At 50.5% G+C, this 19,073-nt stretch overlaps 1 protein-coding gene across 3 annotated transcripts in view; it reads left to right on the top strand.

Moving 5' to 3' along the window:
• The window catches only part of BAIAP2 (BAR/IMD domain containing adaptor protein 2), an 89,583-nt gene that overhangs the window by 39,856 nt on the left and 30,654 nt on the right, over positions 1-19,073 (top strand). For all 3 annotated transcript variants that reach the window (XM_038741991.1, XM_038741992.1, XM_038741993.1), the window contains exons 4-6: positions 13,018-13,079; positions 13,636-13,707; positions 14,478-14,615. In XM_038741991.1, the coding sequence (XP_038597919.1) occupies positions 13,018-13,079; positions 13,636-13,707; positions 14,478-14,615 (272 nt within the window). The remainder of the gene's footprint in view (positions 1-13,017; positions 13,080-13,635; positions 13,708-14,477; positions 14,616-19,073) is intronic.

Consider the following 19,073-nt stretch of genomic DNA (forward strand, 5'->3'; position numbering starts at 1 on the left):
CTGCACACGGGAAGCGCTCAATAAATGCGATTGAATGAATGAACTCAGCACTTGGATCTAATAATAATAATAATGATGGCATTTGTTAAGCACTTACTATGTGCAAAGCACTGTTCTAAGCGCTGGGGGGATTACAAGGTGATCAGGTTGTCCCGCGTGGGGCTCCCAGACTTCATCCCCATTTTACAGATGAGGTCACTGAGGCTCAGAGAAGTGAAGTGACTTGCCCAAGTTCACACAGCAGGCATGTGGCGGAGCCGGGATTCGAACCCACGACCTCTGACTCCAATCATTCAGTCGTATTTATTGAGCGCTTACTGTGTGCAGAGCGCCGTACTAAGCGCTTGGGAAGTACAAGTTGGCAACAAATAGAGACGGTCCCTACCCAACAGTGGGCTCACAGTCTAGAAGGGGGAGACAGAGAACAAAACCAAACATACGAACAAAATAAAATAAATAGAATAGATACAAGTAAAATAAATAGAGTAATAAATATGTACAAACATATATACATATATACAGGTATCTCTTTCGACTCTAAGCTCGTTGTGGGCAGGGAGTGTGTCTGTTTATTGCGGTACAGAACTCTCCCAAGCACTGAGTACGCTACTCTGCACACAGTAAGCGCTCAATAAATACGATTGAACGAATCTGGGAATCTGGAGCTAGCCCGCCCCGCCCCCAAACCGCCCAAACAGTAGCCGTTAGACGAGTGACCCCCATCTGATCCTTCCGGGCCCGTCTTCTCGCGGAGTCTATTTTCCGTTTACCCGTCCCGAGAGGGAGTCTTGCGGAGTATCAATTAATGAGCACTATTAATTGCGGAGTCTTGCGAAGTATCAATTAATGGGCACTGTTAATTGCGGAGTTTTTCAAAGTATCAATTAATGAGCACTGTTAAAACACCTCGCTTGGGTCCGGTGAGGTGGTTATTTAGCAGGTGCCTTGCCAGGGCAGATGGGAACGTCAAAGCTACTGCCATCACCCTCTCAGCCGGAAACATCGGAGCTCCTGGCGTCTGCCACAAACAAACCCACGTTCCTTGCCCGTCTCGGACCTGAGAGATTCGTTTATTGTCGTATTTATTGAGCGCTTACTGTGCGCAGAGCACTGGACGAAGCGCTTGGGACGGCCAAATCGGCAACGTGTAGAGACGGTCCCTACCCAACGACGGGCTCACGGTCTAGAACGGGGAGACGGACGACAAAAGCAACCTGGCTCAGTGGAAAGAGCACTTTGGAGTCAGAGGTCATGGGTTCAAATCCTGGTTCCGCCAATTCTCAGCTGGGTGACTTTGGGCGAGTCGCTTCACTTCTCTGGGCCTCAGTTCCCTCATCTGGAAAATGGGGATGAAGACTGGGAGCCCCCCGTGGGGCAACCTGATTGCCCTGTAACCTCCCCAGCGCTTAGTACAGTGCACATAGTAAGCACTTAATAAATGCCATTATTATTATTATTATTAATAATAAGCATTTACTATGTGCAAAGCACTGTTCTAAGCGCTGAAAAGTGAAGTGACTTTCCTAAAGTCACCCAGCACACAAGCGGCGGAGCTGGGATTAGAACCCACATCCTTTGACTCCCAAGCCCGGGCTTTTGTCGCCAAGCCATGCTGCTTCTCTAAATAATAATAATAATAATAATAATAATAATGATGGTATTTAAGTGCTTACTATGTGCCAAGCACTGTTCTAAATGCTGGGATAGATAAAGGGTAACCAGGTTGTCCCACGTGGGGCTCACACTTTAATCCCCATTTTACAGATGAGGTAACTGAGGCACAGAGACTAATAATAGGACAACCTGATCACCTTGATATCTACCCCAGCGCTTGGAACAGTGCTGGGCACATAGTAAGCGCTTAACAAATACGACCATTATTAATTATTATTATTATTATCATTATTTTTCCCTCATCAAGAGGCGCCGGCAGGCCTCCCCCCCCCCCCCCGTCCTCCCCCGCCTTACCTCCTTCCCCTCCCCACAACACCTGTATCATCATCATCATCATCAATCGTATTTATTGAGCGCTTACTATGTGCAGAGCACTGTACTAAGCGCTTGGGAAGTACAAATTGGCAACATCTAGAGACAGTCCCTACCCAACAGTGGGCTCACAGTCTAAAAGGGGGAGACAGAACAAAACCAAACATACTAACAAAATAAAATAAATAGAATAGATATGTACAAATAAAATAAATAAATAAATAGAGTAATAAATCTATACAGGTATATATGTTTGTACAGATTTATTACTCTATTTTACTTGGACATATTTATTCTATTTTATTTTGTTAATATGTTTTGTTTGGTTGTCTGTCTCCCCCTTCTAGACTGTGAACCCGCCGTTGGGTAGGGACCGTCTCTATATGTTGCCAACTTGGGCTTCCCAAGCGCTTAGTACAGTGCCCTGCACACAGTGAGCGCTCAATAAATGCGATTGAATGAATGAATGAATGAGCCAGGGAGGCCGAGGACCTGGATTCTTATCCTGGCTCTGCCAACTGCTTGCTGTGTGACCTTGAGTAAGTCACTGGACGTCTGTCTTCCCTCTCCTCTATTCTGTCAGCTTGTTGCGGGCAGGGAATGTGTCTGTTTATTGTTGTATTGCCCTCTCCCAAGCATCTAGTACAGTGCCCTGCACACAGGAAGCGCTCAATAAATGCGATCGAATGAATGAACTCGCCTTCTCTGGGCCTCCTGTTCTCCCTCCTGCTTAAACTCTGAGCCCCTGTAATTCACTTGGCTCTATCCCAGCGCTTAGAAGAGTGTTGGACATGTAGTAATAATAATAATAATAATGGCATTTATTAAGCATTTACTATATAAACGCTCTATATGTTACCAACTTGTACTTCCCAAGCGCATAGTACAGTGCTCTGCACACAGTAAGCACTCAAATACGATTGATTGATTGATGTGCAAAGCACTGTTCTAAGCGCTGGGGAGGTTACAAGGTAATCAGGCTGCCCCACGGGGGGCTTACAGTCTTCATCCCCATTTTCCAGATGAGGGAACGGAGGCCCAGAGAAGTGAAGTGACTTGCCCAAAGTCACCCAGCTGACAATTGGCGGAGCCAGGATTTGAACCCATGACCTCTGACTCCAAAGCCCGGGCTCTTTCCATTGAGCCACGCTGCTTCTCTAGTAGACTTTTAGTCTTTTTAGACTGTGAGCCCACTGTTGGGTAGGGACCGTCTCTATATGTTGCCATCTTGTACTTCCCAAGCGCTTAGTACAGTGCTCTGCACACAGTAAGCGCTCAATAAATACGATTGATTGATTGATTAGACTCTGAGCCCCCGTTGGGTAGGGACCGTCTCTACATGTTGCCAACTTGGACTTCCCAAGCGCTTAGTCCAGTGCTCCGCACACAGTAAGCGCTCAATAAATACGATTGAATGAATGAATGAACAGTAAGCGCTTTGCCAGTACCATTTTAAACAAACAGGGATTTGATCCTTATTTGACGGATGAGGGACTGAGACTGTGAGAAGTGAAGTGACCCACCCAAGGTCACACAGCAGGCCAGGGGTGGAGGCGGCATTAACGTCTTCTGGGGGGCCGGTAAGGCGAGGCCGGACGAGCCCTGGGAGGTCTTGGGTGACTTCCAAGCGCGACTGGTTTGGTCAATCAATCAGTCAATCAATCGTATTTATTGAGCGCTTATTGTGTGCAGAGCACTGTACTAAGCGCTTGGGAAGTCCAAGTTGGCAACATATAGAGACAGTCCCTACCCAACAGTGGGCTCACAGTCTAAAAGGGGGAGACAGAGAACAAAACCAAACATACTAACAAAATAAAATAAATAGAATAGCTAGGTACAAGTAAAATAAATGAATAAATAGAGTAATAAATATGTACAAACATATATACATATATACAGGTGCTGTGGGGAAGGTGCTGTACAGTACAGTACACCTGTATTTTTGAGAAGCAGCATGGTTCAGTGGAAAGAGCCCGGGCTTTGGAGTCATTCATTCAATCGTATTTATTGAGCGCTTACTGTGTGCAAAGCACTGTACTAAGCGCTTGGGAAGTACAAGTTTGCAGCATCTAAAGACGGTCCCTACCCAACAGCGGGCTCACGGTCTAGAAGGGGGAGACAGACAACAAAACATATAAACCAAATAAATAGAGTAAACACGTACAAGTAAAACAAATAAAAAATAGGGTAAAAAATATGTACAAACATACACACAGGGGTCATGGGTTCAAATCCCAGCTCCACCAATTGTCAGCTGTGTGACTTTGGGCCAGTCACTTCATCATCATCAATCGTATTTATTGAGCGCTTACTATGTGCAGAGCACTGTACTAAGCGCTTGGGAAGTACCAATTGGCAACATATAGAGACAGTCCCTACCCAACAGTGGGCTCACAGTCTAAAAGGGGCCTTCTCCGGGCCTCAGTGACCTCATCTGGAAAATGGGGATGAAGACCGGGAGCCCCCCGAGGGACAACCTGATCGCCTTGTAACGTCCCCAGCGTTTCGAACAGTGCTTTGCACCTAGTAAGCGCTTAATAAATGCCATTATTATTATTATTACCTGTACAGTACAGGTGCTGTACTGTCCTCTCCCAAGCGCTTAGTCCAGTGCTCTGCACACAGTGAGCGCCGAATAAATACGGCTGAACGAGCGAGCGCTTGAGAGCCAGTCTGGGCTCCGGCGGGGATCAACTGTTTGGAGGCCAAAGCCGGCTGGTCACCCCACCTCCTTGCAGATTGTAACTTCACGTGGCTTCCTGCGGATACTTGTAAAATCGCTTTTTTTTTAATAAAAAAGGAGAGAGAAAGCCAACATAAGCCAGAAAAAGCCGCACGCACGCCGTGCAGGCCGCGGGCGAGCAGATTGAGGCCTGGCGCCGTGGAGAGATTTCGATTCCGCGGCGCCGTCTTCCCACCTGGGTACGGCTGGCAGGGCTCTGCCCCTCCTTCTGCAGGGCCGGGGGGAGGAGAAGCAGCTTGGCTCAGTGGAAAGAGCCCGGGCTTTGGAGTCAGAGGCCATGGGTTCAAATCCTGACTCCGCCAATTGTCGGCTGTGGGACTTTGGGCAAGTTGTTTCACTTCTCTATGCCTCGGTTCCCTCATCTGGAAAATGGGGATGAAGACTGTGAGCCCCCCTTGTGGGACAACCTGATCACCTTGTAACCTCCCCAGCGCTTAGAACAGGGCTTTGCACGTAGTAAGCGCTTAATAAATGCCATTATTATTATTATTGTATCCTCCCCAGCACTTAGAACAGTGCTATGCACATAGTAAACGCTTAACAAATACCACCACCATTATTATTATTATTATTATTACTACTCTCTGGGCCTCAGTTCCCTCATCTGGAAAATGGGGATGAAGACTGGGAGCCCCTGTGGGACAACCTGATCACCTTGTATCCTCCCCAGCGCTTAGAACAGTTTTTGGCACATAGTAATAGCTTAACAAATACCACCATTATTATTATTGTTATTATTCTCTGGGCCTCAGTTCCCTCATCTGGAAGATGGGGATGAAGACTGGGAGCCCCACGTGGGACAACCTGATCACCTTGTATCCTCCCCAGCGCTTAGAACAGTGCTGTGCACATAGTAAGCGCTTAACAAATACCACCATTATTATTATTGTTATTATTCTCTGGGCCTCAGTTCCCTCATCTGGAAAATGGGGATGAAGACTGTGAGCCCCCAGTGGGACAACCTGATCACCTTGTATCCTCCCCAGCGCTTAGAATAGTGCTTTGCACATAGTAAGCGCTTAACAAATACCACCATCATTATTATTGTTATTATTCTCTGGGCCTAAGTTCCCTCATCTGGAAAATGGGGATGAAGACTGGGAGCCCCCAGTGGGACAACCTGATCACCTTGTATCCTCCCCAGTGCTTAGAACAGGGCTTTGCACATAGTAAGCGCTTAACAAATACCACCATTATTATTATTGTTATTATTCTTTGGGCCTCAGTTCCCTCATCTGGAAAATGGGGGTGAAGACTGTGAGCCTCCGTGGGACAACCTGATCACCTTGTATCCTCCCCAGTGCTTAGAACAGGGCTTTGCACGTAGTAAGTGCTTAATAAACGCCATCATTGGGGGGCTCGGCGACCCTATTCAGAACACACGACCCCTCCGCGGCTTCCCGTCCCCGGGGTCGCACTCGGAAACGTCGGGGAGTCAGGGGACCTGGGTTCTAATCCTGGCACCTCCTCCCGCTGGCTCTTGCCCGCCGCGTGGCCTTGGTCAAGTCACTTCCCCCTCTCTGCGTCTGCCTCCTCCTCCATCAGGTGGGAGAGAAGAACCCTGCCTCTCCCTCCCCCTCGGACTGGGGAGCCCAGTTGTCTCGTTCTCCCCATCGCGGCGCCCAGCACATAGTGCAGCACCAAACAGACACCTCCTCCCTGGCTCCTCCATCTTGTGAGGAAAGAAATGGAGAAAGAAATAGAGCACGGCCTCTTAAACTGGGCCGCGGGAGGAGCCCAGGGGCCTGGAAGAAGAGGAGGGGCTGCTAGGAGAAGCAGCGTGGCTCAGTGGAAAAGAGCCCGGGCTTTGGAGTCACAGGTCATGGGTTCAAATCCCGCTCCGCCACTTGTCAGCTGGGTGACTTTGGGCAAGTCGCTTCACTTCTCTGGGCCTCGGGGACTTAATCTGGAAAATGGGGATTAAGACCGTGAGCCCCCCGTGGGACAGCCTGATCACCTTGTAACCTCCCCGGTGCTTAGAACAGTGCTTTGCACATAGTAATCGCTTAATAAATGCCATCATTATTATTATTATTATTGTCAGCTGTGTGACTTTGGGCAAGTCACTTCACTTCTCTGGGCCTCGGTGACCTCATCTGGAAAATGGGGTTTAAGACCGTGAGCCCCCCCGTGGGTCAACCTGATCACCTTGTAGCCTCCCCAGCGCTTAGAACAGTGCTTTGCACATAGTAAGCACTTAATAAATGCCATCATTATTATTATTATTGTCAGCTGTGTGACTTTGGGCAAGTCACTTCACTTCTCTGGGCCTCGGTGATCTCATCTGTAAAATGGGGATTAAGACTGTGAGCCCCACCATGGGACAACCTGATCACCCTGTAACCTCCCCAGCGCTTAGAACAGTGCTCTGCACATAGTAAGCGCTTAATAAATGCCATCATTATTATTATTATGGTCAGCTGTGTGACTTTGGGCAAGTCACTTCACTTCTCTGGGCCTCAGTGACCTCATCTGTAAAATGGGGATTAATCAATCAATCGTATTTAGCGCTTACTGTGTGCAGAGCACTGTATTAAACGCTTGGGAAGTCCAAGTTGGCAACATATAGAGACGGTCCCTACCCAACAGTGGGCTCACAGTCTAAAAGGAGGAGACGGAGAACAAAACCAAACCTATTAACAAAATAAAATAAATAGAAATGGAGAGAGAGAGAAACAGAGGGGGCAGAGAAAGAGAGGAAGAAATGGAGAAATTGAGAGAGAGAGAGAGAGAGAGAAACAGAGGGGGCAGAGAAACAGAGACAGGAAGAAATATCAGTCAATCGTATTTATTGAGCGCTTACTGTGTACAGAGCACTGTACTAAGCGCTTGGGAAGTCCAAGTTGGCAACATCTAGAGACGGTCCCTACCCAACAGTGGGCTCACGGTCTAGAAGGGGGAGACAGAACAAAACCAAACCTATTCACAAAATAAAATAAATAGAAATGGAGAGAGAGAGAAACAGAGAGGGGGCAGAGAAAGAGAGGAAGAAATAGAGAAATGGAGAGAGAGAGAGAGAAACAGAGAGGGGGCAGGGAAACAGAGAAAGGGAGGAAGAAATATCAATCAATTGTATTTATTGAGCGCTTACTGTGTGCAGAGCACTGTACTAAGCGCTTGGGAAGTCCAAGTTGGCAACATCTAGAGACGGTCCCTACCCAACAGCGGGCTCACAGTCTAGAAGGAGGAGACAGAGAACAAAACCAAACCTATTAACAAAGTAAAATAAGTAGAAATGGAGAGAGAAAAACAGAGAGGGGGCAGAGAAACAGAGAAAGAAATAGAGAAATGGAGAGAGAGAGAGACAGAGAAAGAGAGGAAGAAATATCAATCAATCGTATTGAGCGCTTACTGTGTGCAGAGCACTGTACTAAGCGCTTGGGAAGTACAAGTTGGCAACATATAGAGACGGTCTTAAGATTAAGACTTATTAAAATTTAAGATTAAGACACAGACAAAGACTGTGAACCCCCCCGTGGGACAACCTGATCACCCTCCAACCCCGGTTCCCCAACCCCAGCTCGGGACGGGCTTCCCCGCACACACGTGGGCCCGCACCGGGCAACCTGCGCGGTCATTTTGTTCAACTCTTCAATAAGAGTCCTGAATATCTGCGGCTTGACATTTTCGGCCAAAAGCAATAGTTTCCTCGAATTCCCGAGACTTTACGGTTTAAATCCAATTCTCCCAATGCCTAAAATTAATCTTCCATCGTGTTAACCTCTTTGGAAAGGTCCTTCACTCTACTGGCCCACTAGTGGACTATTCATTTTGTTAATGATGTGCATTATAGCTGTAATTCTATTCTGACGATTTTGATTTCACCTGTCTACATCAATCCATCAATCAATCGATCGTATTTATTGAGCGCTTACTGTGTGCAGAGCACTGGACTAGGCGCTTGGGAAGTACAAATTGGCAACATATAGAGACGGTCCCTACCCAATAGTGGGCTCACAGTCTAAAAGGGGGAGACAGAGAACAAAACCAAACATACTAACAAAATAAAATAAATGGAATAGATATGGACAAGTAAAATAAATAGAGTAATCAATATGTAAAAAACATATATCCAGGTGCTGTGGGGAAGGGAAGGAGGTAAGATGGGGGGATGGAGAGGGAGAGATGGGGGGATGGGGGGGAGAGAAAGGAAGGGGCTCAGTCTGGGAAGGCCTCCTGGAGGAGGTGAGCTCTCAGTAGGGCCTTGAAGGGAGGAAGAGAGCATGTTTTGTATTGTCTGTTTCCCCCTTTTAGACTGTGAGCCCGTTGTTGGGGAGGGACCGTCTCTATATCTTGCCGACTTGGACTTCCCAAGTGCTTAGTACAGTGCTCTGCCCACAGTAAGCGCTCAGTAAATACGATTGAATGAATGAATTCATTCGAGAGGTCGGCGGCGAAATAGGCGAGACGGAGGTTCGGTGAGTAAGGTGGATGAAGACGACTGAGAGCCCCCCGTGGGACAACCTGATCACCTTGTAACCTCCCCAGTGCTTAGAACAGTGCTTTGCACATAGTAAGTGCTTAATAAATGCCATCACCATTATTATTATCAGGAGGTAGCCCCCCCACCCCCGGGCTTGGCCTCTGGTCCCGGGAGGTGTTCCTGGCAAGGCCGCACCCCAGATGGTCGCCACCCCCCCCGCCAGCCCTGGGACCTCGTTATCCTGGTTCTCTTGCCCGGGCCTGCGCCCAAACCAGAGCCAGGAACCGGGCCCAGCCTCGAAGGCCTAAATGAAAGGGTGGGGACCCACCTGTGCCGCTCCCCATCCCGGCCCCACATTGCCCCTCCGGACACCCCTCTCCCTCCTGGGAGCGCCGGCCGCCGCGAACCGGGGAGCGGTGCATTCGGGGATATAATAATGAGGGTATTGGCCGAGCATTCATTCATTCAGTCGTATTTATTGAGCGCTTACCGCGTGCAGAGCACTGGACTAAGCGCTTGGGAAGTCCAAGTTGGCAACATATAGAGACAGTCCCCACCCAACAGTGGGCTCACAGTCTAAAAGGGGGAGACGGAGAGCAAAACAAAACATATTGACAAAATAAAATAAATGGAATAAATATGTACAAGTAAAATAGAGTAATAAATCTGTACAAACATATATACATATGTAGAGGTGCCGCAGGGAGGGGAAGGAGGTAAGGCGGGGGGGATGGGGAGGGGGAGGAAGGGGAGAGGAAGGAGGGGGTTCAGTCTGGGAGAGCACTTACTATGGGCCGGGCTCAGGGATCAGTAAATAAATAATAATAATGATAATGGCATTTATTAAGCGCTTACTATGTGCCAAGCACTGTTCTAAGCACTGGGGAGGTTACAAGGTGATCAGGTTGTCCCACGGGGGGCTCGCAGTCTTCATCCACCTTACTCACCGAACCTCCATCTCGCCTATTTCGCCGCCGACCTCTCATTCACTCAGTCGTATTTATTGAGCGCTTACTGTGTGCAGGGCACTGTACTAAGCGCTTGGGAAGTACAAGTTGGAAGCATATAGAGACGGTCCTTACTCTCGCCCACATCCTGCCTCTTGCCTGGGATGCCCTCCCCCTTCATAACCATCACTCTCCCCACCTTAAAGCCTTATTGAACATATTTATTTATCCCTTCCCCACAGCACCTGTATATATGTATATATGTTTGTACATATTTATTACTCTATTTTACTTGTACATATCTATTCTATTTATTTTATTTTGTTAGTATGCTTGGTTTTGTTCTCTGTCTCCCCCTTTTAGACTGTGAGCCCACTGTTGGGTTTGGAGAATACGCTAATAACTGTTTTTTAAGTGCCTATCAGTAAATCATATTTGAGTGATTACTGTAGGCTGAGTACTGTACTAAGCACTTGGAGAATACGCCAATAACTGTTATTTAAGTGCCTATCAGTAAATCATATTGAGCGATTACTTTAGGCCGAGCACTGTACTAAGCACTTGGAGAATACGCTCATAACTGTTAAGTGCCTATCAGTAAATCATATTTATTGAGAGATTACTATAGGTCGAGCATTGTACTAAGCACTTGGAGAGTACGCTAATAACTATTATTTAAGTGCCTATCAGTAGATCATGTTTATTGAGCGATTACTGTAGGCCGAGCACTGTACTAAGCGCTTGGAGGATACGTTAATAATAACTGTGGTGTTTTAAGTGCCTACTATGTGCCAGGCGTTGTACTAAGCACTGGGTAGATCCAAGCTAATCGGGTCGGACACGGTCCCTGTCCCGCATGGGGCTCCCAGTCTTAATCCCCATTTTGCAGTGGAGGGAACTGAGGCCCGGAGAGTCAATCAATCAATCGTATTTATTGAGCGCTTACTGTGTGCAGAGCACTGGACTAAGCGCTTGGGAAGTCCAAGTCGGCAACATATAGAGACGGTCCCTACCCAACAGTGGGCTCACAGTCTAGAAGGGGGAGACAGACAACAAAACAGATTAACAAAATAAAATAAATAGAATAAATATGTCCAAGTAAAATAAATAAATAAATAGGGTAGTAAATATGTACAAATATATATTCATTCATTCAATCGTATTTCTTGAGCGCTTACTGTGTGCAGAGCACTGTACTAAGCGCTTGGGAAGTCCAAGTCGGCAACATATAGAGACGGTCCCTACCCAACAGCGGGCTCACAGTCTAGAAGGGGGAGAGAGACAACAAAACAAAACATATTAACAAAATAAAATAAATAGAATAAATATGTACAAGTAAAATAAATAGGGTAATAAATATGTACAAGCATATATTCATTCAATCGTATTGAGCACTTACTGCTTGCAGAGCACTGTACTAAGTGCTTGGGAAGTCCAAGTCGGCAACATATAGAGACGGTCCCTACCCAACAGTGGGCTCACAGTCTAGAAGGGGGAGACAGACAACAAAACAAAACATATCAACAAAATAAAATCAATAGAATAGATATGTACAAGTAAAATAAATAGAGTAATAAATCCGTCCAAACCTATAATAATAATGGCATATTTGTTAAGCGCTTACCATGTGCAAAGCACTGTTCTAAGCGCTGGGGAGGGGAAACAAGGTAATGAGGTTGTCCCATGTGGGGCTCCCAGTCTTTACCCCCATTTTACAGATGAGATAACTGAGGCTCAGAGAAGTTAAAGTGACTTACCCAAGGTCACACAGCAGACATGTGGTGAATTCGGGATTCGAACCTATGATCTCTGACTCCAAAGCCCGTGCTCTTTCCACTGAGTCACGCTGCGTCTCCACATATATATATATATATATATATATATATATATATATATATATATACATATATACATATATCCAGGTGCTGTGGGGAAGGGAAGGAGGCAAGGCGGGGGGGATGAGGAGGGGGAGAGGAAAGAGGAGGCTCAGTTTGGGAAGCCCTCCTGGAGGAGGCAAGTGGGCGAAGCTGCGATTAGGACCCGCGGCCTTCTAGCCGAGCGCTGAGGCAGATAGACGTTAAGCGGGCTGTCCGTAACCACCGTCCCACACGGGGCTCACTGTATGGTGCCAACTTGGACTTCCCAAGCGCTTAGTACAGTGCTCTGCACACAGTAAGCGCTCAATAAATACGATTGATTGATTTGAGAGAGAGAAAACTGGTTTGAAGGTCACTGAGAACAGCCTTAGCCATGGCCAGATGGATTTCCCGATGTGTACGTCGCAGGGGCTGCCGTGGGTGGGCACGTGGGAGCGGGCGTCCTTCTTATATAATGGACAGCCGTCTCTAGGTGTTGCCAATTTGTACTTCCCAAGCGCTTAGTCCAGTGCTCTGCACACAGTAAGCGCTCAATAAATACGATTGATTGGCTGATTGATCCCTGCCCTCAAGGAGCCACAGCGCTTGGCACAGAGTGAGCGCTTAACAAATAGCACGTTTATCATCATCACGATCGGCAGCAGACTCTCTGGAAGCAGGGGAGCGGGCGGCGCCCCAGCCACGTTCTCGGGATTGAAATGCTCTCTCCCTCTCTATCTCTTTCGGGGTCTCCGTCTCCGTCTCTCTCACCGCCGACCCCCTTCCTCCTCCTCCTCATCAATTGTATTTATTGAGCGCTTACTGTGTGCAGAGCACTGTACTAAGCACTTGGGAAGTCCAAGTTGGCAACATATAGGGACAGTCCCTACCCAACAGTGGGCTCACAGTCTAGAAGGGGGAGACAGAGAACAAAGCCAAACATACTAACAAAATAAAATAAATGGAATAGATATGTACAAGTAAAATAAATAAATAAATAGAGTAATAAGTATGAACAAGCATATATAAAGGATACATATATTCCTCTCCCCATCCCTTCAGGAGACGTCCTCTTCCAAATGGCCGAAGTCCACCGGCAGATCCAGAACCAGCTGGAAGACATGGTGAGTCCCGGGGTGGGGGGACGCGGGAGGAAGGACGGGGGTCCCCACAAGTCAAGAGAAGCAGCGTGGCTCGGTGGAAAAAGCCCGGGCTTTGGAGTCAGAGGTCATGGGTTCCAATCCCGGCTCCGCCACTTGTCAGCTGGGTGGCTTTGGGCAAGTCACTTCACTTCTCTGGGCCTCAGTTCCCTCATCTGGAAAATGGGGGGGGTGCCCCACGTGGGACAACCTGATCACCTTGTAAATTCCCCAGCACGTAGAACAGTGCTCCACACATAGTAAGCGCTTAATAAATGCCATTATTATTATTATTATTATTATTGGTCCGCAGGAGGGTGGCCCGGGCGGAGCCACGATCCCGCGCTCGACGCCCGGGTGACGGCGGGGGCCGGGTGGCCAGTCTAAAGCGTGCGGGGTAGCCCCCCGTGGCAGCGGACCGGGGGACCATGGGCCGTTACGGGGGGCAGCGTGGGCACCATCCTCAGAGCCGGCCCCCCACCTGAATGGCCCCGGGCCCCCCCACCTCCTCCCGACGGTTGTGTTCTTTTCGCGTTTTCAGCTCAAGTCCTTTCACAATGAGCTCCTGACCCAGCTGGAGCAGAAAGTGGAATTGGACGCCCGCTACCTCAGCGTAAGCGAACCCCAACCCCCTCGCCCCCCATCCCGACTCCCCTAGCGATAGCGGCCCGGACCCTTCTTCACAAGCCAGGGCTAACTAGACCGTAAGCTCGTTGTGGGCAAGAAACGGGGCCATTCTGTTCATTCATTCAATCATATTTATTGAGCACTTACTGTGTGCAGAGCACTGTTCTGTTGTTACCTTGTACTCTCGCAAGCGTTCAGGCCAGTGCTCTGCACGCTGTCAGTTGGGACTGGAGAGAGGACGAGTGAGTGCCCCACTGTTGGGTAGGGACTGTCTCTATATGTTGCCAACTTGTACTTCCCAAGCGCTTAGTATACTGCACACAGTAAGCGCTCAATAAATACGATTGATTCGTTCGTTCATTGTCGTATTTATTGAGCGCCTACTGAGTGCAAAGCACTGTACTCAGAGCTTGGGAGAGGACAGTACGACAACAAGCAGACACATTCCCGGCCCAGGACGAGCTCACAGTCCAGAGGATTGTATCAGACGCGATCCCTGCTGCTCTCGAGGAGCTGACGGTCTACCGGGTGGAGAGGGCTGTACTGAGCGCTACGGAGAGTAAAATTGAGTTTGAAGATGCCATCCCTGCCCTCAAGGAGAGCACGGGACTGAGCAGTTGTTGGGAGAGTCTAGTAGAGTAGGAGTGGGGTCCCGGGGCCCCTTCCTCGCCCGGCTGGTCAGCCCTCCCCAGGTCCGAGGGGCCGAGCGCGGTCCGGGCCGCCCGGGGCTCACTCGCCCTCCCTCCCCCGGCCCAGGCGGCGCTCAAGAAGTACCAGACGGAGCAGAGGAACAAAGCGGAGGTGCTGGACAAGTGCCAGATGGAGCTGAAGAAACTCCGCAAAAAGAGCCAGGGGAGCAAGAACCCCCAGAAGTACTCGGACAAGGAGCTCCAGGTAGGCCTCGGCGCCGGGTCTTGGGGGGGCCCTGCTTGTCGGGAGGGGGGGGCCTCTCTTCTGCCCGGGCCCCCAGCCCCCCGTCCCTGAGGAAGCAGCAAGTACCTAGAAGCAGCATGGCTCAGTGGAAAAGAGCATGGGCTTTGGAGTCCGGGGTCATGGGTTCAAATCCCGGCTCCGCCAATTGTCAGCTGGGTGACTTTGGGCAAGTCACTTCACTTCTCTGCGCCTCAGTTACCTCATCTGTATGAGCCCCCCGTGGGACAACCTGATCACCTTGTAACCCCCTCAGTACTTAGAACAGTGCTTTGCACGTAGTAAGCGCTTAATAAGCGCCATTATTATCAAGCGCTTAGTACAGTGCTCTGCACACAGTAAGCGCTCAATAAATACGGTTGATGAAGGGAGCGAGCGAGACGGCCTGGAGTCCGTTGGACGGAGGTCGAGTTCTGGGGTCACGCCCCCGCAGCGAGCTCCCTGGCGCCGCTGCTCTCCGCTCCCTTCCCGCCGGCCTCGCCCTGCCTCTGGGCCCGTGAGGCAGTTTTCCGGGTGGGAGTGGGGATGCCCCTCCACCTCCCCACGTGCCCACGTGACGGGTTAACGCGGTGGAGGAGCGGTGAAGTGCTTAGTACAGTGCTCTGCACACAGTAAGTGCTCAATAAATGCGATTGATGATGATGATGATGGAGGAGCCGCCCCGGGACAAGCCAGATCAGGCCCTCCTTCCACCCACCGGCCCATGCTCCCTCCTCCCGCTCCTCTTCCCCGCCCCTTTGGGCTCTACCCGGGCACACCCGGGCCTGGCACCAGCTGCGGGGCACCCTGTGCCAATCCCACTCCCTCCAACCCCGATCCTGTTGCCAGCGGGGAGCACTGGGCGAGGACGCCAATGAGAACAGCAGCGTGGAGTCGTGGCTAGATCATCATCATCATCAATCGTATTTATTGAGCGCTTACTATGTGCAGAGCACTGTACTAAGCGCTTGGGAAGTAGAAATTGGCAACATCCCGGGCTTGGGAGCCAGGAGGTCATGGGTTCGAATCCCAGCTCCGCCACGTGCCTGGCGTGTGACCTTGGGCAAGTCACTTCACTTCTCTGGGCCTCAGTTCCCCCTCCGGACAATGGAGATTGAGACTGTGAGCCCCACGTGGGCCAGGGACTGTGTCCGACCTGAATTGCTTGTGCTGAATTCAATTGCTGAATTGAATTCAGCAATTCAGCTGGTGCTGAATTGTACCACCCCAGCGCTTGGTACAGTGTCTGGCACATAGTAAGCACTAAACATACCATAATTATTATTATTATTATTATTATTATAACGCTGCCCAAACTGGCCGAGCCCCCGGGGCACTTGGGGGACTCTTGCAGATTGGCCCTTTATTCGATCAGTGGTACTTATTTAGAGTCTACTGGGGGCAGGGCACTGTTCTGAGCACTTGAGAGAGATTCAGAAAGTCGCTAGTCTCGAGGAGCTCGACTGATGTCGTCCAGCTCTTCCACGTGCCCGGCTTCCCACGCGTGCCATCCCACGCACCTTCGTGCCAGGCGGCGGTGGCAAATACACAGAGACGCACAGATGCAAGCATTCACACAGGGCTATGCACTCACAGACACACTGAGAGCTCAAGGTGCACATAGAAAACCACAAGCGCACACACAATCAATCAATCGTATTTATTGAGCGCTTACTGTGTGCAGAGCACTGTACTAAGCGCTTGAGAAGTACAAGTTGGCAACATATAGAGACGGTCCCTACCCAACACACAAAAAGAGAGAGAGTGCACACATTCACGCAGAAATTGGGGCCTGACTGTTTCTGGCAGAAGCGGGGCTGGGGAAGGAAGAGTGCGGGGTTAGTTTTTAAAGTGGCATTTGATAAGCACTTACTATGTGCCACTGTAGTAAGCGCTGGGATAGATATGGGCTGATCAGGTGGGAGGCGGTTCCTGTGCAACGCGGGGCTCACAGTCTTCATCCCCATTGTACAGATGAGGGGACTGAGGTCCAGAGAAGCAACTTGCCCAAGGCCATACAGCAGATAAGCGGCAGAGCCGGGATAATCAATCAATTGTATTTATTGAGCACTTACTGTGTGCAGAGCACTGTACTGAGCGCTTGGGAAGTCCAAGTTTGCAACATATAAAGATGGTCCCTACCCAACAGCGGGCTCACAGTCTAGAAGGGGGAGACAGACAACAGAACAAAACATATTAACAAAATATCTCTCCTCTGAGGCCCGGGCCCTACCCATTAGGTCACGCTGGTTCCATCTGCAAGCATCCCTCTAACTCCAAAAGTAGTACTCTTTGGTTCCCCATTTCCCGGATTGCAGCTTTGCCTCGTATTTTGGCCTTAAAGAGGTTCCGTTCTTTTTCCTTCTCCTTCTCGCGAGTGTCAGAAGGCAAATACGCCCAGAGCACAGGTTTGCAAAAGGTCTCCGTCCTTAAACGAAGCCCAAACGAAGCCACCAGCTTTCAGATCAAGCCGTGGTATTTATTGAGCGCTCACCGTGCTGGACAGTGCAACAGAATTAGCAGGCCCCTTCCCTGTCCACAGCGAGGTCACAGTCTAAAGTGGGGAGACGGACGTGAATAGGAATAAAGAGAAGTGAAGTGACTGGCCCAAGGCCACACAGCAGATGAGAACCCAGGTCCTTCTGACTCCCAAGCCCGGGATCTAGCCACTGGGCCACACTGCATCTCTTCCCTAGAGGGGATATTATAAGCTCACTGTACCCCAATCTCGTCCATTTCGCCGCTGATCTCTCCCCACCGCGCCTGTCCTGGAACGCCCTCCCTCCTCATATCCGCCGATGACTCTCTCCCTCATCATCTCCCCCTTTTAGACTGTGAGCCCACTGTTGGGTAGGGACTGTCTCTATATGTTGCCAATTTGTACTTCCCAAGCGCTTAGTACAGAGCTCTGCACATAGTAAGCGCTCAATAAATACGATTGATGATGATGATGATCAAAGCTCTATCGAAGGCCCATCTACTCCAAAGAGGTCTTCCCCTGACTAAGCCCCCCTTTCCTCTTCTCCCACTCCCTTCTGCGTCCCACTGACTCCCTCCCTTTCGTCATCCCCACACCACTTAGGTCCACATCTGTCTTTTATTGATTTATAGTCACGTCTGCCTCCCCTTCTAACCTTCAAGCGCCTCGTTGGCAGGGAATGGATGTGTTTATTGTTATATTGTCCTCTCCTGAGCGCTTAGACTAGTGCCGTGCACACAGTAAGCGCTCGATAAATGCCACCGACTGACGGAGCCGAATTGAGGGCTCGTGGCTGGGACGGGGGTTTTGGGCCTCTGCTCCTGGGAGGGAATTCCTTCTCGGATTAACGGAGTTTGGGCAGCGGCTAATGGCCTCTTGGTTAATCTTCAAACGCGGTCACCCCACGCGACAGGGGGAGGGGGACTCGGTCGCTCGGGACCGAGTGACCGGGCGCAAACCGCCAAAGGTCGGTCTATTCTCTCCAGACGGCCGGAGGGCGGGCCTGCTGGACGTCCAGTCTTCCGTTTTTCTGGGTGTTTTTGTTTCCATGGACTTACGGCGTCCACCGATGGGTTTTAGAGGACGTCGTGAAGAGCTCTGGGAGAGCACCAGAGTTAGTAGACACGATCCCCGCCCTCAAGGAGCTTACTGGGCTCCGAGCGCTGGACTGAGCGCTCGGGAGAGGACAATCGAACGGACCCATTCCCTGCCCACAAGGAGCTGACAGTGTAGAGCGGGAGACGGGCATGAATATAAAGAAATAAATCAGTAAATGACAGATAGAATAAGTTACCCTCCCCCAGAGACAGGCGGGTGGGCGGACGCAGCAGCCGCCTTCCGCTCGGGTGTTTCTGGAGCACCGGTCGCCATGGCACCCGAGCCCGGAGGACCCCCCCCAAAGAGGGGATGGGGGTGGGGGGGGGCCCTGAGGCATCAAGCCCGGAGGGGGCGGCCGGGACTCGAGCCTCGGGCGGCTCTGCTTCGGCCCCGGGATCGAGGCCTCGCTTCCCCTGCCCTCGGTGGGGGCCCACCCTTATTTCCAGCCCCCTTGGAAACTGAGGCGGCCGGCCGGGAGGAAACGCGGCATGTCTGCGCCTCTCTCCGGCCCAGTTTCCCGTCCCCGTCCACGCCGAGGACGCCGCGGGCCCCTCCCGAAGTTGGCACCATCCCGCAAATGGAGGGAAAGGAGGGCGGGACGGGCTCGCCGTGGAGATGGAGCCCGGGGGGCAGCGACCACCCATTCAGAGGGACTGGGGGGCGGGGGGCACCATCTGGGTGGAGGGACGGCTGGTCGGCTCCCACCCCCCACAGCCCTGGGGTGCCGTCCCAGCCCTGCTCACAGGGGACCTACGGGAAGAAATGAGAATCTTAAAAATAACAGGCGGCTCAACTCCCCGGGCCCCTAACGAGGCCAGAGCGCCAGCCTACAAACCCAGAAACCACCTTGGCACGGGGCCGGGGGG

This window comes from Tachyglossus aculeatus, unplaced genomic scaffold, assembly GCF_015852505.1.
Source record: "Tachyglossus aculeatus isolate mTacAcu1 unplaced genomic scaffold, mTacAcu1.pri SUPER_34, whole genome shotgun sequence".
NCBI classification, from domain to species: Eukaryota; Metazoa; Chordata; class Mammalia; order Monotremata; family Tachyglossidae; genus Tachyglossus; species Tachyglossus aculeatus.